The following is a 22,662-nucleotide window of genomic DNA, read 5'->3' as shown; positions in this document are numbered from 1 at the left end:
CCTGCTGCAGGTGATGATCGGTCGTTTCCTATACAATCAGCTGACACTGTGACATCACAGAGCAGGAAGTCTGAGGACATTACACCGACAGTAACAACTTTATTTCTGATTCTCCAGAAATATGTTTAAGTTCACATCTGATGAAAACAGATCAGAGTCAACGCCGACGAGTCTCGTCAGTGAGTTTCACGTCACTTCTGGATCTAATCAATACACACACACACACACGTTTGACCATTTAAAGTTAGACAGCTGAACGTTAAGTTCAAATCTGACTCGGTGTGAGAAGAAGAAAAAGCTCAACAGTTTGGAGATTTAAGTAAAAATTTAATATTTTTTCAAAAATGTTCCTTTTAACATGTTCACGCAGCTCTGACCCTCGTCTGTTCTGCTGATCAATACATCCGACAGACTGTATGATCAGATCAAAGAGTTCAGGAACAAAACCTGCTCAGAATAATAATCATCATGTGTTTTTGCATAGCGCCGTTTTAGCCAAGTTACAAAGTGCTGAAAACATAGAAAACAAGTTTAAAAAGAGTTTACACACCAGACTCCAGTCAAAAAACAACAAACTTTAACTTCGACAAGAAAACAAAGCTGAAGATTTGACAGATTCCTCAGACATGAATGATTATCCATTATTGATCAGCTGATTACTGTGGTCATGCTCGGTAGAAAAGTTAATTCTGATAAAAACACTGCTTTCCTTCACTTTCACTTCCAGACAGGAAGTGACGTCATGTGTTGATTTTCAACATTCTGAACAAAGTGAAAGTTAAAAAGAGGAACTGTCGACACTGAAGGTGTGAAACAGCTACTGACTCAAATATGTGATTATAAACGAAATGAGCAGTGGATTGTTAATACAGGGAGCGGAAATTAAGACGAGCAGATCAATGATCATCTTTTAAGAGTCACTTCAGTATTGATCAGGTGACGTTCTGATTGATTCAGTTTGTTAAAGCACCTTTTTATCAGAAGAAGCACAAAGAACATAAAGTGCAGCTGAGATTAATGTCTGATAATAATAATAATAATAATACTGCTGGAGTGAGTCTGTAAACAATAGCTCAGTTGTCTTCATGTGCAACGAGTTAGAACAAAGTGATGAAGAGGTTTCCAGAGTCTTCATCACAAGTCTCCAGCTGTCCGCAGCAGATAAATCAATGTGTTTATTGACGAGGGGCTGCAGCGTTTCATTATCAGCCAACTTTCATTTACATGATACATCCAGAAACTCAAAGTCCGTAAAAGTCAATATTCATCAATATTCAGTTCAATAATTTTATCTTCTAATTGTCCCAAATGTTCAATTTATCTATGAAATCATTTTAAAAATAGAAAAAGGATTTTCTGATTTCTTCATTTGGCTTTGAGTTCATAAATGTATCATTTTAACTGAAATGTAATTCGTTAACAACTTTAACGAGGTAACGAGACCGTCGTCATGACGATTGAATAATTCTGGTCTGGACGGACTGAACGCTGAATCAACATGAAGCACGTGAAGAGAACTTTGAAGACATGACTGAAACGTTTCACATTCATACAGATCCAACACGTTTAAAAGGGTTTTCTCAAAAAAAAACTAAAACATGAAAAAAGCGTCAAGAAGTTGATGAGAAACAAACAGAAACTCCGGAAACCAGGAGACAGTGAACGTCTCACAGTGACTCTCATCAGCAGGGGCTATAAATCAACAAACAGCTTTGATGCTTCAACGAGCTCATATTGATCGGTCACCACCATCATCAATGTCACGGTCATCATCATTACAATCATCAACATCTTCATCTTCATCATCAACATTCTCATGATCATCATCATCATCATCATCATCCCTGTGAAGATAATCAGCTGGTCTTCATATGAAACGTGAAACTTCAATGATTCCTGCTGGTCACAGCTCATTAACACACACAGACTGGACATTAACGAGCTGCTGACTCGCAGCTGATTGGCTCTTCATTCGTCATTATGAAACACGTGTTAGAGGCTTTTCTGGGCTCCGTTTCTTCAAGGTTAAGTTATGAAGAAGCTTCATTACTTCAATCAACAAGCAGTAATTAGATTACTGAGGGTTGCAGAATATGATCATGCAGAATAAATAATGATCAATGAACAGCCAATAAGCTGCTAACATACATGCTAATAAAGCTAATTAATGGAGAGTCTGTGAGTGCTAACATCAAGCGTTAATCAGATGTTGATCGGATATTGATCAGGTGTTGATATCAGCGACTGATGAGCAGAAGAAGCTTCGGGATTCTACGGCTGATATTAAAAACATGACAGTGAATGTCTACATTACACACACACACACACACACACTTATGTTTTTTACAGGAGGCACCAACAGAATTCGTTTTTTACATTTAACATGACGTTCTGCTGATTCGTGAGTCGTTTACGGGTCTGCGACTTTAAACTGGATCGTTTGTTCTTCATTTCCTGTAATAAATCCTGTTTTTGATTCTTTTCATTGTCTCAAATAAATTCGATTTCAAAGCATCGGCAGTGGAACTGATGACTGTCGACAAACAAACAGGAAATATTTCCCACATTTATCGTCACGACAACATTTACAGGACGGAGATGAAAGACACGTGACGGACGACCTTCATCCCGCAGAGCGAGACGCCACCGTAACTCCACATCAGCTTTGGTCAAAGGAAAAACAACACAAACTGTCCTCTGCTCCTCATCGTCTTCATCACTTACATTGTCTTTCTTTAGAAAACATTTTCACCTCGCTGCTTCTGCTGCTGACCTGGCGGCAGCGAGAGTCCACAACAGGAGGAGGAGGAGGAGGAGGGGGAGGGCGTGCAGGAAGTAAGGAGGAAGATTTGAGCTGAGTGAGAAGCGGAGAAACTTTCCTGAACAGATTCAGTACGAAGATGTTTTCTTCTCCCTGCTTCCGCACGTTTGTTCTGCGGCCCTCCTGCAGCAGCCAGGCGAGGAGGAGGAGGAGGAGGAGGAGGAGGAGCAGGCTCCGCCTAAAGCAGCACGCACCTGAAGAAGCTCTTTTTAGAGCGAGACTCGGTGATTTTAACCGGCCCACCTCCACCTGACGGGTTGTTGTCATTCTGCAGGAAAAAACAGCACAAAGGTTCAAAGGTCACAGAGACAAAAACTGGACCAATCAGGTTCAGACGTGACAGATGACTGACAGCTCTCCCCTTCAGTCAGATATCAACAATTAGAACATCAAGTGAAAATCAATCGATGCAATCTGCAGTTTCCCGGCAGACAGCAGCCTGTCAGTCACGGCTGAGGGCTGGCAGATAAACACACCTCGTCAGAACCAATCACGAGGTGAGCTCAGGTTGCCATAGACACCAGGTGATTACAGACATGATGGAAGTGTGATGGTCGTACTGCTGCAGTTATTTTGGTGAAAGTAACTCAAGCCTCACTCGTGCCAGACTGTACCGAAACGTATGACTCTGAGTGAAAGTAACCAGAAATGTGTCGTCCAATCAGCCGAGCGGCGGCTGCGATGGTCGGGTCGGACGCTCGCTGGTGTTGGATGTCTCTCGTGTCTTAAACTCACCATTTTCCTGTTCAGTCTGGTCATGATGTCTCTGCCGAGAGTGAAAAAGGCCTGTGGAGGAAAAAACACTGTAGGTGAACATTGGAGCGACTCCTCCTGATTGGCTCAGACAGAATGAAGCTCATCACTCACCTCCTCCACGTTGATGCTGGACTTGGCGCTGGTTTCTAAGAACTTGATCCCGTAATCGATCGCGAGCTGAACAACAAGATGAGTCCAAGTTAAACTTCAAGCCTGAAAACCTCAGAGTCGTCTCAGAGCTCCTCACGAGGAGTCGATGCTGAGGAAAACTCAGAGGTGTTCTGTTTATTAGCTTACGTTTGTTAGCACGGTGCTAATTTTAGTTTGTGATCCATTTGATCGGCCTGTTGACGAGGAAAAATGTCTCAGATTCCATCTGACAGAACTCCACCAGTCACACCAACAACAGCGGGAAGCCGGCGTGTCCATGAATGACCTTTAGTGGCCTGCGGGTGGAGCCACCCAGTGGACATGAGGTGAACTGCGCCTCAGTGCGCTGCAGTCAGATATCTGAGTGTTCCTGTCTGTCCAGTGTTTTTGTGTTGGTGGGAGATGGACCACAAACATCATCCCTGAACCATCTGATCTGTAGAGTTTCATTAACTCACTGTCATTCAGCGTCTGGAGAATATTTCTCCTCCTCTTCAAAGTCCTCCTCTCTACTCCTAACAGTTTGTCACCTGAGCAGCTCTCTGAAGGCCGGAGACACTCGGTGAATAACTTCAGTCTCTACCAGGATCTAGTCTGAACTGTGAGGGGAAATTTTTTTTTTCTCTGAGTGTCCTCACTAAGAGCGACTCTGTGAAAGAAGAGGTTTGAATTCAGGTCCTGGACTCTGGACTCTGATGGTTTGACAGTCACATTCTTGGCAATTTGTTCATTGATCAGATGTTTGTGTTCAGACACCTGACGAGATTTTTTTTGTTAAATGATCTCTGAACAACAAAGAAAACTGTTTAGTGCTCAGGGTTACAGGGTCAGGGTTCAGGGGTTGGGGTAGGGGTTCAGGGTTACAGGGTTATAGGGTCAGGGTTCAGGGGTTGGGGTAGGGGTTCAGGGTTCAGGGTTACAGGGTCAGGGTTCAGGGTTCAGGGGTTGGGGTAGGGGTTCAGGGTTACAGGGTCAGGGGTTGGGGTAGGGGTTCAGGGTTTAGGGTTACAGGGTCGGGGTTCAGGGGTTGGGGTAGGGGTTCAGGGTTACAGGGTCAGGGTTCAGGGGTTGGGGTAGGGGTTCAGGGTTACAGGATCGGGGTTCAGGGGTTGGGGTAGGGGTTCAGGGTTACAGGGTCAGGGTTCAGGGGTTGGGGTAGGGGTTCAGGGTTCGGGGTTACGGGGTGGAGGTCAGGGGTCGTTGTGTATGAAGGACACAGACCTTCTCTCCTCTCTCTTTGGACACTTGTCTCTTGTCGTTCATGTCACATTTGTTTCCCAGAATCATTCTCTCCACGTCTGAAGACGCGTGCTGAAAACACACAAACATGGAGGTCGTTACCGTCGACAGCACGTGAAGACGATCAATACATTTAAATCAATAAAATATTTGTCCGTCCAGACACCTGGTCGGGTTCCTTTAACACAAACTGAACAATGACAGAGAGGTTTGATTGATTCCAGGTGATAAAATGACGTCATTTCTTCCTCTTCACCGACAAAGTAAACTTCAAACTGAAGACAAACACGAGTTTGAGAGGCAGCTTTCAGTCACATGATGGCAGCACTGATGACGACGACATGGTGTGATGTCATGTTATGGGATGTGATGTCAGAGCGCGTGACGTACCTCCTCGATGTTGCGTATCCAGTTCCTGATGTTATCGAAGGACTTCTCGTTGGTGATGTCATACACCAGCATGATGCCCTGGAACACAAAAGACAGGAAGTGACACGTCTGCTGTCCAGTAATGACTGTTTGAAGTCGGACATATTTAAATGTCTCCGGTCAGAAGGTCCAGAGAAAATAATTCCAGAATTCCATGAAACTCTGTTTTCTCTGTTTCTCTGATGTCGTCCTCTCTCTCTCTCCTGATTGGCTGAAAGAACAAACAGCGTTAGTGATGATTGTTGGATCAGTGAAAGATGAACTGAGGAGGTTTTGGTGAGTTTTATTTGTTTTCTGTCACTTTGAATGAAGTGTGTTTGACCACGTTAAATGACTGTTTCTGTGAATGGAGTCTGGTGGCTTTGGTGAGAGAGATATAACAGCTGGTTTAACAAGAAGGATCTTACTCTGTAACAAAAAGCTCCATCTCTGTAGGATCCTTTCCACCATGTTGGCACACACTTATTACAACAATCTGAGCTGTCAGCGGCTCAAACAAACACTTTCAGTGGACCAACATCGACGCTGTGGCGGGATTAAACTGCAGCCTGTTTTACAGCTGCTGGCTGCAGGGACCTCCATCAGTCACTGAGACACTGACACATGTACAATAGGGTCCATAAGCAGTTAACGTTTGGCTCTGCACACATGATGGCAAATAACTCAATATGTTTTTTATTGTGTGGAGCTTTTAGATCTTTAAACTCACACACAAACACACACAGACACAAACATATATTTGTTGTATGCTGATTGTTTATTTGTTGTAAATTTTTATATTTGTTGTTTATTTGTTGTATATTTGTTGCATATTTATTGTATATTTATTTATTTGTTGTATATTTCTTCTTTATTTGTTGTATATTTACTTTATATTTGTTGTATGTTGATTATTTGTTGTATATTTATTTTATATGTATTGTTTATTGAATGTATGTTGATTGTTTATTTGTTGTATTTTTTATATTTGTTGTATGTTGACTGTTTATTTATTGTATATTTATTGTATATTTGTTTATTTGTTGTATGATTCTTGTTTATTTGTTGTATATTTATTGTATATTTGTTGTATACTTGTTGTATGATCCTTGTTTATTTGTTAAATATTTATTGTTTATTTGTTGTATATTTATTGTATATTTGTTTATTTGTTGTATATTTATTGTTTATTTGTTGTATATTTATTGTTTATTTGTTGTATGTTGCTGACAGTAGAACTGTGGAGTTCTGGCTTTTCACCTGAACGACCCTCTGCCAGCCGGGAATCGAACCCACGGCCTCCCGGCTGTGAGGCTGCTAACATGTGCTCAGGTGTGTGACATGACTGACACCTGATCTGTCCAATAGCAGAGAGATAAGCAGAAGGGGGCGTGTCTTACCATGGCTCCTCTGTAATAGGCTGTTGTGATGGTCCTGAACCTCTCCTGGCCCGCGGTGTCCCTGCAGGAACAGGAAGCAGACTGTTGAAAGTCTCTCCGCTCAGTGCCAGCCGGCGGCTCGTTCACATTGTTTTAAAGCTCGTTCAGGTTCAGGCATCGACATCCCGTCAAACAGTTCGATGATCGATTCATCCTCACTGACAGAATCATCGATCACACTCACCAAATCTGAAGTTTGATTTTCTTGCCGTCGAGGTCGATCGTCCTGATTTTAAAGTCGATTCCTGAAACACAAGAAAGATGCAACTGTTAGGCACTGTTCACTTTCCTGCAGCGCCACCATCAGGACAACACGTTCACCTGCGCTGCTGCCAACAAGGGATCAATCTTCAGGATGCTGTTAATATTATGCCCGTATATAGATCCATACACGTACGTGCACAGGTTTCAGAACACACCTGTGTGTTCCAGGCAGCGACTGCCCTGGGTCTGCGTGGGCTGTGAAGCTGTTACAGTCCAGCAGATGGCAGTAATGCAACACTTCTGGATGCCAAGCACCAAAAAACTCAACAAAGAAGAAGAAGGCTGCGGCTGTCACTGGTCATCAACATTCGACCCGATGAAGTAACCGACTGTGACAGACGCCCAAAAAACAACAGACACCAAGCAGCTGCTTCGATGTTCAGCCTCCGACAAACAAACGGTTAGCTTCATCGCTGAAGCTTGTTGCTAGCTTCATTCCAGAAGTTCGATAGTTATATATATATACATACATAGTCAATGAAGCAGTCAGGCCAAAAATATTTTTTTTATAAAACTTTTTTTTTTACTTTTATTAAGTTACTTTTATTAAACCAGCAAGTTTTTTCTTGATTGGAAATGACAAGATAATAAGACGATGTACAAGAAGTACTCAGCTTTTTTTTTACATTTGAACATACAGATACAGGATACACACACACACACACAAACATATATATATATACACACACACACACACACAAACATATATATATACACACACACACACACACACACAAACATATATATATATATATATATATACGGATGTAGTATATAAAGACATGACCTCAGCTATACTTTGTGTTAGCATGTAGCCTGACAGTATTCTTCCTGTCATACATCACAGTGACACGGTTAACTCCACCCATCCAGGAGGTGCATTTGTTTCTCAGCTCTGAACGTTAAATCTGTCAGCTTACCGGGGGGGGGGCTCTGTGTGGTTAAAAAGGAAGTCAAAGCTATGTTAAACAAACACATGTGACCCCGTGTTCCTTCCTGTTTCTGAAGAGAGAAAATCTGTTTCCACGAAGCTGGCAGCTCGCTTTCCTCTGCCGTTTCCTGCTCAGAGCAGCTGTTTGTGACGCTGGTTCAAGCCCCTGGACCAGCTCTGAGGGTCTGAGGGGGCTGAAGCTTTGTCCCACTTCGCCCAGCTCATCCAGCCAGATGCTGGTTTGATCCCCTGATCGGCTCTACCTGCCACAGTGTCCTTGAGCAACACATTTAACCAAGTGGAAGAGGTGCACCAATTCTCACAAGTCGGAAAACTACAAAATAAAACCCGATTATTTTCATTATTAAACAATCTGCAGATTATTTTCTCAACTAACGGGATGAAGTTTTGAGGCCTAAATGAGAGAAAATTGTAAAGATGAAGCACAACGCCGCATATAGACCTCCATTATTCGCACCTCCCTCACCTGGGGGGGTCCCTCACCTTAGGTCACATGATTACAGGCTCCTGTGGATATCAGGGCACAGGAACCAGTACTGTAGCAGTGATCTGCCAGGATCTTCCAGCGAAGACGCTCACCTGCTGCTGTGAGCGCCAGGAAGCTCTGAAGACGTCACATACAGTGTTAGCGTAGCTCTGCACCACCAGCGGCTCAAGAGAGGCTCAGGGTGGGGGCTACAGCCAGTCAGGACGAACTGGGAGGGTTTTACTGCTTAGAACATGAACAAAATTCCACATTTAATCTGAATAAAAACACCAAAAAAATATGCAACAACTCTTCACGTCTGCTATCGTAATGTTCATTTTAATAATGAATTAATCTCATTAGTTTATCTCCCCCAGATCTAAAAAAAAAGGTGTAAAGAACTGAATCAAATGTATCCTGGTGGATCGACTGATGTCTTTGTTGATTCAGTGCTGAAAAAAACGAGAAACTGAGTTTGTTTCCGTTTCAAATCTTTTCTCTCTGTTCTTCTTCTTCTGCTCTCATGGTCACCAGGAAGTGAAACCCTGCTGGTTGTCAAGGACACGTGCAGCAGAGCAGGTCAACGACCTCCTCCTCCTCCTCTTCCTCCTCCTCCTGCAGCTCTACACTGGATCAGTATCAGCAGAGCTGCAGACTTCATGAAACACGTCTGCTTTATTTCACTTTTGACTCAAACGAAGATTTGCTTAATGCCTCACATTAATGATTGATATCATTCATATGTTTATCATCAGTTTCCTCATCCTGACTGTTCATGTCCTACTTTTATTTTGTTGGACGTGGACATGTACTTCCTGTCCGTCCATCCTGAAGAGGAGTTCCTTCTCTGCGGTTCTTCCTGAGCTTTCTGTTATTTTCCCTGTTGAAGAGTTATAAAACTGTCTGGACTCAGGGCACACACACACACACACACACACACACACACACACACACACACACACACTGTCAGAGGTCAGCTGACTCTCACGAGGCCCCGGCAGCGTGGTGACAGTGCGTCCTCTGTCTGACCACAGCAGCAGAGGATTGTGGGAGCTCATTTAACATTCATGTAGTTCCAGCAGCCGAACTGGGAGAAAACCAGAAGAGACCAGAGCACGTGACATCATCACTCCGTCTCACGGTGGTCTGAATGTAAAGACGATCGATACGCAGCGTCTGACCTGTCACTGAGCAAACAAACCAAAAGCCTAAACCTGCAGACACAGTTCACACTTCCTGTTTCCATCAGGAAGACAAAAGAGCGACACAGCTCTGCTCTGATTCACCGGAAACAGAGAGAGAGACAGACAGAGAGACAGACAGAGAGACAGACAGAGACAGAGACAGACAGAGACAGAGAGAGACAGAGAGACAGAGTGTGTGTTCTGCCTCAGCCTGCAGAGCTTCAGGTTTAAGTGTGTTTGTGTCCAGGTGACCTTTGACCTCTTGATGTCTCAGGAACTCTGTGCTTTGACCGTCATGGTGGACGTTGACGTCTCAGAGCTGAACCTTGAGATCTAGCAGCTGTTTGTGACAACATGAAACCACTGTCCAAAACTGAGTCTGTCAAAGACTCAAGACTGACTGACCCACACCTGGACAGCCAGCATCATCATCAGTACCATCATCACCATCACCATCATCATCAGTACTATTATCATCATCATCAGTACCATCACCATCACCATCACCATCATCATCAGTACTATCATCATCATCATCATCATCATCATCACCATCATCATCATCACCATCACCATCACCACTATTATCATCATCATCATCATCATCATCAGTACCATCGCCATCATCATCATCATCAGTATCATCACCATCATCATCATCATCAGTACCTTTACCATCATCATCATCATCACCATCATCAGTACCATCACCATCATCATCATCATCATCACCATCATCAGTACCATCATCATCATCAGTACCATCATCATCAGTACCATCATCATCATCATCATCATCATCATCATCAGTACCATCTGCTCGTCACAGAGACGTTCAGCCACTGCAGAGGTTGATTTAAGCTGAAAAGGTTCAGCACTCGCTTCATGAAATGAAATCTGAAGGTTTTTCTGAAGCGAGTCGTTTCGGCGTTCGTCTCCTGACGAGACTCGACGTGTCAGCGTGTCGGGACTTTCCGCCTCAGACCAACCGAAACTGTCCTTTGAATCAGGAAACAAAGTAAACGAGCGCGAGGAAGTCGTTCACTTCAGAGCTGAGACTCACGACCGGTTCACCACTTCCTGTGATCAACAGATGAGTCGGCATCACGTCTGTAACAGTCTGTCTATTGATCCGTGATAGAAAGAAACTCCGTCATCAATGATCTGAATAATCAAAGATTCTCTGCTTTTCTACCATCCAGCTGTTTCACTGCTTTCCTGTTCTGGCTTCATGTTGAGGAGAAGTTTGTATCCTTCATTTACAAAAATCCTCTGTGAGTAAAATGTCCCATCATCATAATCATCGTCATTATCATCATAATCATCCTCATTATTATCATCATCCTCATTACCATCATCATTATCATAACCATCATTGTTATCATCATTATCATCATCATCCTCATTATCATCATCATCGTCATTATCAACATAATCATCCTCATTATCATCATCATCCTCATTATCATCGTCATTATCATCATAATCATCCTCATTATCATCATCATCCTTATTATCATCATCATTATCATCATCGTTATCATCATTACCATCATCATCCTCATTATCATAACCATCATTGTTATCATCATTATCATCATGTCTTTGGGGACTTTTCTTTCTGCATCATACAAGTGTCAAACATGGTCAGTAAACACATCTTCAGCTGTAGAATCGGTGGATTTCTCCTTTAACTGATCATCAAAACGCCACTGATGAGCTAATCAATAGACCTGATCAGTAGGGTCAAAGGTCACCTGGCACTGAGCTCAAACTAACGTGTGCTGTCACTTTCCTGCCCAGCAGCCGTTAGCTCCGTGGCTAACACCACACTCGGTTCCGGTAGCAGCTACCATTCGGCTGCTCGTGTACCGGGTTACAGCAGCGTTAGACCGGCGGGGACTCACCGATGGTGGAGATGAAGGTGGTGTTGAAGGCGTCCTCGCTGAACCGGAACAGCAGGCAGGTTTTACCGACGCCGCTGTCACCGATCAGCAGCAGTTTGAACAGATAGTCGTACGTCTTCGCCATTTTCCGCCGTCTGTCCCGGTGCTCCCGGTGAATTAACGGAACCTCCGGCCTCCGCAAACTCTCCGCGACCCTCCGACACTCTGCTGGCTTTACTGGAAACACTGGTTCCGTACTGGTTTCTACTAAAACACTACCGCGCGGGAGCAGGAAACGCTCCAGCTTCAAGCTACCAGAACACACCGCAGCCCACATCCGGTACAGACTTTTCAGAATAAAACACTTTAAAAAACAAAACGACCAGCTCATTAGCTTCTAACTGTGCTCCTGTTTCGCTGTATTCTAGACACTTATTCAACATGATTTATTCATTACAACTAGTAATAAAAACATCCTGGTTGCCCTGGAAGTAACAAATGAGCGGTTACAGCTGAAACAATTACTCCATTAATCGTTAAGTTACTTCTTTGCAGCTCTTTTAATTCAATGTGTCTTTATTAGTTGAGATTCGGGTTTAATTATTATACGTGAATATTTACTACTTGACAATGTTTGCTTTTAAATATTCATTATTCAATGACATGATTGAAGCACTATCTTGCCTTTACACATTCATTGTTTGACTTTTATTATTGAATGTGATTAATTACATTAGTCCATAATAAATACATAAGAATTGAGCATTTGTGATTTCATCATGTAATCATGTGTTTTACGTCTTGTATTTGTTCAAACTTTTCAAGAAGGAAATAAAATGTTCATGTGTGACATCCACTCAGGGGCTTTGAGGGGCTACGTGTGAAGTATTTGCAGTGAGATGTTTGAAGCAGAGGTTAGCTGGGAGCTACAGGAGACTTCTAAATGAACCATCATCTGGCCCAGCTGACCAGCTCAGGTTTACAGACCTCAGGTCAGGTCATAGCATCATTCTGAGTAACATCACACTTTGGAGCAGTTTACATTTCTACGTTTTTACCTCATGTATATATTCTTTCGTAATGCTGCCAGTACAGTTTTGTGAAGTTGTCACTGACATGAGGCGCTCCTCTGTGCAGATGACAATGCTAACTAAACTCCTGATCATTTATTTTGAAGGTGATGCCAACATGTGTTCCGGTCGTCTCTGTCAGCTTGACGCGGCCAGGAAGCAGGGGGCGTGGACCTGTGACGTTCCCCTGATAGAGGGGGGGTGGGCTGCTGGTACAAGAACTGTGCTGGTTCCTGGATTTTAAAGATTTAAGCAGAGCCAAGACTGAAGAACGAGCGAGAAACTGATTGAAACATGAAATCAAACAATTAGAAGCGCTGCAACAGATCGTTCATGATTAAATCCTCTGACCGTCACTGTTTAATGTCTGACTGACGTTCATCTCTGTCTTTGAGACGTATCAAACAACATGCAGCAGAGGCCTCAGGTGTCGTTCACCTCTCAGCCTGCAGCTCCATGAAGAAACCACACAAAGCAAACGAAACCCACAGTACGTGGTCTGGACTCTGACTTTAAAGAGGACGTGTCCCCACATCCTCTGTGGAAGCCGCGCTCTCACAGCCGTCTCATCTGAACACCTTCAGGTCTGTGAGCCCGAGGGAAGAGACACGAGTCCCCGCGGTGAACTGCGTCACTCCCGTGAGCTTAACGTCGCGCTTTGTCGTCAGATAAAATGTTACGTTGTGTCCATGATGTTAATCTGATAAAACCACAGTGGACAGTCAGAGGACGTCATCCAGAGGCTCCAGTCAGAAGGACACTAAGACAGGGGGACGCAGACAGAGGAAGGCCGACATGAGTGCAGTCTGTCCTGACGCTACAGGAAGTGTGTGAAATGTGAGTGTTCTCCTCACATGATGAAGACGAAGCCAGGCTCGGTCTTCGTCTTTGCATGTTAGTGACGTTCATGTGAAGGTGCAGAAACAGAGGAGACACAGCGGCAGCGTTCTCTTCCTTTATGTTTATATGTTTGAGGAGCTCTGAAACTAAGAGCAGCACGAGACAGTAACAGGAAACAATAAATAAGACGAGCTTTCAGTTCAACTGCATCACTGTTAAAAAAATAGCAAATATCCAAACTGTCCACACAACAAAGCAGATGCTGATATTATTATTATTAACACGATGATGATACTTTGAGTAAAAACACTCCTGAAATGATTCCATTCCACCTTGGTCATGTGACGCTTGTGCGTATGTTTGCTGTGAATGTTTCATCATGTTAACTACTCAGGTAGCTGCTGCAGAAGCCCCGCCCCCTCCACATCCATCATCTCATTACAGCAAAAACATTTTTTTCTTTGTGTAAATACAGTAGAAAGAAGCTGCAGCTGACTGTTTCCCCGCAGCTCCAGAGACATCAAACCAGTCAGCAGGGGGAGGCGAGGCGCTGTGCCGCGGTGGTTCGGGCGGGCGGAGACTCGGGCTCCCGCAGCGGCTCCATCGCTGCTGCCGCTTCAGTCCAGATCCTGGATGCGACGGCAGATCTCACCTGTAAACTCGGAGCACTTGGAGTTTCCTCCCAGGTCCTTCGTCAGCACCTGAGATCATCAAACGACACGTTTCCATGGTTACAGCCTCAAACACTTATTAGATTCAGCTTGCAAACGGCACAACAGAAACACAATGAAACGTAGCTTAGCATGAGCATCAGAGTGCAAACAGCAGATGTGCACAGAGAGAGAAAACCGGACAAAACACTGAATGAACGCCTGTTAGCTGTGTCCCTTCAACATGTGACCCACCACAGAGATGCAGGCTGGTCTAAGGTCAGTCGTACAAACACGACTTTAGGATCAATTAATCGAACTTACTGGAGCACAAACGAGCGTCACCTGTTTCACCTGCACGTGGATTTAGTTTTGCTTCTACCTGAGAAGCTTCAGAGTCTCACCTTCTTCTCTCTGATGGTGTCGAAACAGGCCGTCTGGATCTTGTTGCCGTAGTCATGGAGACCCATGTGACGCAGCATCATGACGGCACTGAGCAGCAGGGCGGTGGGATTCGCCATGTCCATGCCGGCGATGTCGGGGGCGGTGCCGTGAACCTGCAGATGGAACAAACACACACTCAGATTCTAATGTTAAGAGTGTGTTCAGGTTGGGTCAAACTGAACACAATCCTCCTGAGTCGAGTCTCCAGCAGGACTTTAACTGTCAGCCCGACTTTCTTTCAAATAATAAAGAGGGAGTTAGAGATGTGTCTTGGTCCTAGTTCATTAAGGGCTTTGTATACAAGGACGAGGACGTTAAAATCAGTGCTGAATGTTACAGGAAGTCAGTGCAGAGCAGCTAAAACTGGACTAATGTGGTCTCTCCTCCTAGTTCTGGGTCATAGTTGAGCTGCAGAGTTTTGAATGATCTGAGGTCTCGCAGTGGTTTTTCTTCATCAGGTCAGTAAATGTTGCAGTAATCAAGTTGACTGTTTTTCAGCATCTGTTTCTAAGGTGGAAAAAGACTTTGTCACCTTGTTGATGTGGGTCTTGAGTCTTAGAACTGAATCCAGGAGACCACCAAGACTGTAACCTCAGATTTAATCCAGGGAGTTAATTTCCCAGATTATTAAACAGCATTTCTCTGTTTGTTTCAGGGCGACTCGCAGGATTTCAGTTTTGTCCTCATTTAACTTGAAGAAATTATTGCTCATCCATTGATTTATTGATGAACAGATAGTCAGTAATGGGGTCTGTAGCTGCAGCATCATGTGGTTCAGCACTGATGTACAGTTGTGTGTCATCTGCGTAACTATGGAAACGTGCATTGTGCTCTCTAATGACGCCACCCAGTGGCTGCATGTGTAGTGAGAACAGTAATGGACCAATCAGCTTCCTGCAACCCCAGAACAGATGTCATGTCTCTCAGACAGAAGACTGACGTCAAACTTTCTCCCTTTGATGTTTGAAACCAGTTTAACACACGGTTGATAACTGATGATCAATCGCTGGCACTGAACCCTCCAGCCGTCTCAGGTTCAAGCTTTTTTATACATCAGGGTTCAGATGTTCTACAACGCGACCTTTTCATTGACTAAATACCTCAAAAACCAAATAAAAGACAAACGAACCGACTCAAATATGGCGACTCCGTTTGCTCCGATGTTCCCGCTGGGAGTGACTCCGAGTCCTCCGATCAGACCGGCGCACAGATCACTGCAACACAGAACACCACAGCGACATGTCAACGTCTCCGATTCAGCAGATGAAGTGAAATAAAAACGCTGACAGCAAACTGACCTCAGAATATCTCCATACAGGTTGGGCATGACCAGTACGTCAAACTGGGTGGGGTCCTGAACCATCTGAAAATCCAGAGCATCAGGACACGTCAGAGATTCTTACAATGATCAAGAGAGAAAACGCCGGACGATCAATAAAACGGATTTAACATGTTGTTCCTGTGTCACACTGAGCCAACACCAACCGCTGTCTGTTTCTAAGAGTCCTGACCACTCTGGATCAGTCTGGGTCAGTCTCTTTGACTGTGGTTGGGTCTGGTTGGGTCTGGATCAGTCTGGTTCAGTTTGGGTCAGTCTCTTTGACTGTGGTTGGGTCTGGTTGGGTCTGGATCAGTCTGGTTCAGTTTGGGTCAGTCTCTTTGACTGTGGTTGGGTCTGGATCAGTCTGGTTCAGTTTGGGTCAGTCTCTTTGACTGTGGTTGGGTCTGGATCAGTCTGGTTCAGTTTGGGTCAGTCTCTTTGACTGTGGTTGGGTCTGGTTCAGTCTGGTTGGGTCTGGTTGAGTCTGGTTGAGTCCGGCTGGGCCTGGCTGGGCCTGGTTGAGTCCGGCTGGGCCTGGCTGGCCTCTGCACTCTCTCTCGTTGTTTTCAGGGTCGGATGATTCAGTCGTGTGAATGAGTTGATGGACTTACGTTGAGGCAAACGGTGTCCAGGTACATCTCGGTGAACTTGATGTCTTTGAAGTTCTCGGCCACCTCACGACATTTTCTCAGAAACAGACCATCTGACATTCGCCTAGACAGACAGACAGACAGACAGACAGACAGAGAGAGAGTTCACGATACAGCGCCCCCTACTGTACTGCTACCAGTGACTGAAACATTATGGGACACACCTTTCTGACTTCAGGAATAAGAGTAATACTGTTCTTACATGATGTTGGCTTTGTGGACGGCCGTCACGCTGCTTCTTTGGTTGTTTCTGGCGTATTCGAAGGCGTACTCGGCGATGCGTCTGCTGGCGTCCTCAGTGATCAGCTTGATGCTCTGAACGACGCCGTCGACGATCTGCGACAACGAGACCAGACAGGCGCTTCAGAGCAGAGAGATCACACGAGATCCTGGCTGATCACACAAGATCCTGGCTGATCACAGCAGGTCCTGGCTGATCACACAAGATCCTGCCTGATCACAAAAGATCCTGGCTGATCACAGCAGGTCCTGGATGATCAAACAAGATCCGGGATGATCACACAACATTCCGGTCACAAACCAGTGAAAACCCATCTCAGACAGCTGTGTTTACATGTTTTAAAAGGGGCACAGCTGTTCTTCCAGGGGCAGGTGGACTGGTCCCGGTCTGTTGTGGATCTTCTCGGGACATTCACTACTCCACGACCCTGAACTTTGGACGTTACCCAGACGAGCTGTGTGAACACAAACGTCAGAATCAGCTGACTTGGACATCACTGTGTAGTTCTGGAGGACGAAGCCTGCCTTCAACTGAGGTCATATGTGGACACATCAGGTCGTCGTCGTCGTCGTCGTCGTCGTCATCATCATCATCATCATCATCAGGTCGTCATCATCAGGTCGTCATCATCATCATCAGGTCGTCATCATCAGGTCATCTTCAGGTCATCATCATCATCAGGTCGTCGTCTGGAGGATTCACAGTGAGCCGGCGTGTTGATGACATCACAGCGTTTAGCTGTTTCGTTCTCTTTTCTTCTTCTCTGTATTTTGTTTTTCATTCTTCAGACATCGTATCTATGATATCGACACCACAACGGACACGTCACAGATGAGTCATCCTCCTCTTCCTCCACCTTGCTCTACCCAGGCTCCAGCCCCCGCCTAAACTTAGTATTTCCAGGAAGTGAGGACGCGTCTGACACAGAAAGACGTATGAAAGGACAACTGTGGACAATGACTGGACCTGGTTCTGTGGACACTGTCCAGAGTTCACGTTATAAAGCATCCTTCACTCAGACTTCAGGCCGTGAATCGTCGTTTATCTCTGACTGGAGTTGAGGACACAGTACAGCGTCGTCATCCCGCTACGCGTCTTGTCCCCAAGTGGATCGTGATAAGAGACAGACCAGCAAGTGACGCATTCAATGAAAGCACACGGTTACTGTGTTCATGCACGACACCGAAGGCTGCATGACAGTCGGACTGAGGTGAAGACACACAGTGGAAGGAGGGGAAACACCAACAGCAATGGGAATGAAAATGGACTGAAGATCATCAGTGGGAGTGGAAAACCACTGACAGGAAGTGACATCACACATGAACGTCTACTGCCAGCTGAAAGATCCGTTCTGATGGTTTGGTCATGAGTTAGTTCGTTTATCAATCGTGTAAATCAGGCAGACTTGCAGCTATTGGAAGCTGTACTGTTTGGATTTCTTTTGATGGCTAACACTTCCCACTGCTCTCAATCTTTGTGCTAAGCTAGGCTAAAGATGTTGTGGACCCATGATTCAGATCTGAGCTGACAGTGTGAACACAGACTGATCCACATCAGGACTCAACAGGTGGACAGGTGGGAGGTTCAGGAAGCTTCAGCGTTGTTAGCGTGTGGCTGAACTGCTTCCTCCTTCTTACCCTGAAGACGAGCAGGAGCACAGCATCCTGTCTGCAGCAGCTAGCTGACCTACAGGAACACAGGTGAGGAGGGCAGGTACACCATCATCACTACGGCTCACACAGGTGGGAGCACCTGCTTGCAACTTCAACACACGTACAGTATACAGCGGCTCGTTCCTGACTGGATCTCCTCACATCAGCTCAACAGGACTAGTGGAGACAGACTGGATCCTAAACCAGTGACCTGAGCGAGATGAGGGTCAACCACCAGAACCACAGACCCCAAACTGTCAGTCAGTTTCACGTCAGTCTCGCTCTCGTCCTCCACTTCTCATTTGTGTCTCTCCAAACATTTTGGTTCTACATGTGTAGTTACCATGGTTACATCTGTCTCCATCTTTGTCTACAGTGACCCTGGGTACAGCCATCTCCAGTCTTTGTCTGTAAAGTTGCCATGGTTACAGCTGTCACCACACACACACAGACACACACATCATGTGACTCAGCAGGGATGCAGTTTACCTTGTGGGGAGAAGCTGAAACATGCGATAAAGATGATAAACAAGCTGACCAATCAGACTCGGCGTTCACGTGATTTGTCCGTTTGTGCGTCGTGTCAGCACGCAGCAGGTAGAGAACCCGTCCACTCACCACGTGTTCGATGCCGCTGTACTCGCCCTCCGTGTTCTCCCGGATGGTGACCAGGTTGACGTCGGTGTACGGCGTCTTGTAGCCCTCGATGGAAACGCACGGTCGCACATTAGCGTAAAGGTCAAAGGTCTTCCTCAGCAGCAGGTTCATGGAGGGGTGACCAGCGGCGATGGGGGTCTTCAGGGGTCCTAGAGGAGAGAAGGTTCAGGCTGGACGGCCACCTTAAAGAAAACTGTGCAGCTCAGTTTTATACACAACATTAGCACACCTTTCAGTCCGATCTTGCTCTTGTCCATCGACTCTTTAGCATCGGGAGGGATCATCCACCTGCCGCCGGGTCCCTTTATCGCCGTGACGTTCCTCTCCTCCCACCTGATGGGAGCCTGCGGGTGGAAATCAGAAATTTAAAAGCACAGCTACCTTCAAGACCTGCTCTGACATCTGCTCGCACTCACCTTAGCTGCCTCGAAGATCTTCATGACAGCCGTGGAGATCTCTGGTCCAATCCCATCGCCGGGAATCAGTGTGACCGTCTGCATCTGCAGAGTCCGCACAGCAACATCAACCGGTGAAACAGGTCAAAGGTCAGAGTGCGAAACCGGATTAATGCTGCACTCCACTTATATCACATGTTTGTCGGATTTCATGGCAAAACTCCCCAAAGATCAACATTATTGATTACTGATCCGTTGATTATTAAAACTGTTGACAAATGATTTTCTGCTCTTCGGCTAATTGATGAATCCTTTCAGTTCTATCTAATCTGATCTGTCACCTGTAATACCAGCCCCCATCATATGTTCCTGATCAAGAGCCCACAAACACAGATATGTTTAATGTGTGTGTGTGTGTGACCCTGAACTACTCACCCCTCTGGAAAAGGCAGCAGAGGACAGAGCAGGCCTCTTCACCACCACCTGGGACAACTGGAGGAGAAACATGGAGGTCACATCAACACGTTTGACCTTGAAACGTCCATGATGACGTGACGTGTCTCGGCGCTGCTGTTCAGGTGTTCGACTGCCGCCTCATCAAACAGCGAACGTTGATTTGTTTCAGTCTGTATTGTTAGACAGCAGGTCCAAACAGGAGCGGTGGTCTGTGGTTAACCAGAGGGACAACCTCACTGCTGCCAACCAGCAGCTAAACTGATGGAACAACTGACCCCTGACCTGTTTATCATTCACTTCCATTAACTTCTACCGACAAATTACACAAGAGACAAATGTCTGCAGATTTCCTCTCTTTGTTTGTCATGTCTCAATTTAATGTTAGAAAGTCACATGTGATGAGACCATTTGTGTGGTGTATGAGGACAAAATCACTTCAGACCAGCTGCAGTATTATTGTATTAATACCTGTGTGATGGATGTCATGTATGCCGAATTAGCCAATGGGCATTCAGCTTGTTTAACGCCTTTCAGCCGTTTTCTACGGGGGACATCTCACAGCCGAACCGCAGAGAGACCTTAAAGTGGTTCTTCAGACTGCATAGCTCGGGTTTGGACAGTAGATCAGAGAGAGCTGCGGCCTCAGGCGCCGGACCACAGCCCCCACCAGGACTGACGGAGCCGAGGCGGTGAAGGTTTATCATGCGACCGTCCCGTTAAAGAACTCAACACCTCGGCTAGCTTTGCTAGCTACTGTCATCATGTTGAAGGACACACACACACACACACACACACACACACACACACACACACACACACACACACACACGTAGCTTACATGCTAACCGGCTAAAAGTAGCGTAAAAAACGCGTTCAGAGACATTAAAAAAACCCGCAGTGACAGCAACACTTCACCTCACACAGAAAAGACACGTCAAGACTGTTTAGAACACCTTCAGCGTTTCTTCTCCGGTGATAATTCTGCCTTTTCTTACCATTGACCTCCACGCGCTGCCTGCCATTCTGACCAGGAAGAGGGTTCACGCCGAGCCGGGACAAAGATCCTCTGAGCAAGAGGAGGTTCACTCCGAGCCGGGATAAAGATTCTCTGAGCAGGAAGAGGGTTCACGCCGAGCCCGGACAAAGATCCTCTGAGCAGGAAGAGGGTTCACTCCGAGCCGAGATAAAGATCCTCTGAGCAGGAAGAGGGTTCACGCCGAGCCGGGATAAAGATCCTCTGAGCAGGAAGAGGGTTCACTCCGAGCCGGGACAAAGATCCTCTGAGCAGGAAGAGGGTTCACTCCGAGCCGGGATAAAGATCCTCTGAGCAGGAAGAGGGTTCACGCCGAGCCGGGATAAAGATCCTCTGAGCAGGAAGAGGGTTCACTCCGAGCCGGGACAAAGATCCTCTGAGCAGGAAGAGGGTTCACTCCGAGCCGGGATAAAGATCCTCTGAGCAGGAAGAGGGTTCACTCCGAGCCGGGACAAAGATGCTCTGAGCAGGAGGAGGGTTCTTTCTTTGGTCCAGCAGAGAATTAATATTAGAATAAGACCTAGATTTGAATTCTATTTTGTGGTTTTACATATTATCTTTGTTTTATTGTCATCTTTGTCATTGTACAGCAGGTCTCATCTTCTTTTACATTCATTTTCTATTTGTTTTCATGTAAACTCGTTTCATGTGAGATTCGCTTTGGCGCCATCCCAGGTGGCAGCCTGTAGCAGCAGCTCCCGTCGTGCTGTTCTTTATAGTCTTATTTCACAATTCTTTCACTTATTTCACTGTGTGTGATGCTGCTGCTACACTGCAATTTACCAGCTTGGGATAAATAAAGTCTATCTATCTATCTATCTATCTATCTATCTATCTATCTATCTATCTATCTATCTATCTATCTATCTATCTATCTATCTATCTATCTATCTATCTATCTATCTATCTATCTTGTAAAGCACTTTGAGCTTTAATTCCTGTGTGAAAGCTGCTGTACAAACAATGTTTATTATTATCAAGAAAGAATGTGAGTGACACCATCAGTGACAGGGTGATATCAGTGCTGATAATCAGGGTTGCCAGATTTGAAGAAAATCTGTCATTTGGTGAGGTTTTCTTCAAGATTCAAGATTCATGATTCAAGATTGCCGTTATTGTCATTGAGCATGGACATGTCAATGAAATCTGCATTGCAACCCCCGTGTTAGAAACAAGATAATAAAAAATATAAATGAAATAAAATAAAGATAATAGAATAAAATAAACTAACATGCAGTCAAATAAAAATATGTATAAATGCAATAAAAATATACCAGAAATAAAAATATACTACAGAAATAAAATCCCAGTAACAGCTGAAATATACTAAAATGTTTATACTGAATGTGCCAGAGAAGCAAAAAGTGTAACAACTAAATTTCTGAATCCTCTCCGTCTGTCTGACTGTGTGATGTGTTTCAATCATTCGCCTGTTTTTGGCTTCTCTGTGAGGCAAATGTGCTGTAATTATTCTTCTTTTGTCTACATCCTTTGTATGAAGGCTGATGGTGAGATGATGAGAACATTTGTCACTCTGTGAAGTGATTTGACCAAAAGATGGTTAGACAATACAGGAAGTCTACAGGTGTGTGTGTGAGCACAAAGGTGTTGCTTAGTAAAGCACAAAGTTTAAATTTGCATTTGATTTAAAAATGACTTGAAAAAACTTAATTTGACCGTTTCGTCAT

The 22,662-nt window shown here is 45.0% G+C and overlaps 2 protein-coding genes across 2 annotated transcripts; both read right to left on the bottom strand.

Annotated features, from left to right (window-relative positions):
• Positions 1-306: 306 nt before the first annotated feature.
• LOC121616992 (ras-related protein Rab-8B) lies at positions 307-11,883 on the bottom strand. The gene is made up of 8 exons (XM_041951978.1): positions 11,587-11,883; positions 6,998-7,058; positions 6,775-6,835; positions 5,357-5,434; positions 4,949-5,038; positions 3,689-3,754; positions 3,557-3,607; positions 307-3,089 (listed from the first exon to the last, which is right to left on the bottom strand). The coding sequence occupies exons 1-8, from the start codon at positions 11,708-11,710 to the stop codon at positions 3,000-3,002; spliced, it is 621 nt and encodes a 206-aa protein (XP_041807912.1). The 5' UTR covers positions 11,711-11,883; the 3' UTR covers positions 307-2,999.
• A 1,692-nt stretch (positions 11,884-13,575) lies between these two features.
• On the bottom strand, positions 13,576-21,036 carry LOC121616335 (isocitrate dehydrogenase [NAD] subunit alpha, mitochondrial-like). The gene is made up of 11 exons (XM_041951109.1): positions 20,937-21,036; positions 19,921-19,977; positions 19,507-19,590; positions 19,320-19,434; positions 19,052-19,239; positions 16,743-16,876; positions 16,502-16,604; positions 15,868-15,932; positions 15,699-15,783; positions 14,530-14,682; positions 13,576-14,176 (listed from the first exon to the last, which is right to left on the bottom strand). The coding sequence occupies exons 1-11, from the start codon at positions 20,961-20,963 to the stop codon at positions 14,093-14,095; spliced, it is 1,095 nt and encodes a 364-aa protein (XP_041807043.1). The 5' UTR covers positions 20,964-21,036; the 3' UTR covers positions 13,576-14,092.
• Between the last annotated feature and the right edge of the window lie 1,626 nt (positions 21,037-22,662).

The sequence above is a fragment of the Chelmon rostratus genome, chromosome 1 (genome assembly GCF_017976325.1).
Source record: "Chelmon rostratus isolate fCheRos1 chromosome 1, fCheRos1.pri, whole genome shotgun sequence".
NCBI classification, from domain to species: Eukaryota; Metazoa; Chordata; class Actinopteri; order Chaetodontiformes; family Chaetodontidae; genus Chelmon; species Chelmon rostratus.
Note: the sequence above shows the minus strand (reverse complement) of the source record. Positions and strands in the feature narration are given on the sequence as shown.

Bases quoted from the DNA above. Each gene is read 5' to 3' on its own strand.
- LOC121616992 (XM_041951978.1), bottom strand. From the start codon at position 11,710: ATGGCGAAGACGTACGACTATCTGTTCAAACTGCTGCTGATCGGTGAC. The intron at 5,435-6,774 runs GTAAGACACGCC...TTTGTGTTCCAG, and splicing joins CCTATTACAGAGGAGCCATG to GGCATCATGCTGGTGTATGA. The intron at 3,090-3,556 runs GTGAGTTTAAGA...TTTTTCCTGCAG, and splicing joins CCAGACTGAACAGGAAAATG to AATGACAACAACCCGTCAGG.
- LOC121616335 (XM_041951109.1), bottom strand. From the start codon at position 20,963: ATGGCAGGCAGCGCGTGGAGGTCAATG. The intron at 19,240-19,319 runs GTGTGCTAATGT...TCTCTCCTCTAG, and splicing joins GAGCAAGATCGGACTGAAAG to GACCCCTGAAGACCCCCATC. The intron at 16,605-16,742 runs GTAAGAACAGTA...CTGTCTGTCTAG, and splicing joins GTCCACAAAGCCAACATCAT to GCGAATGTCAGATGGTCTGT.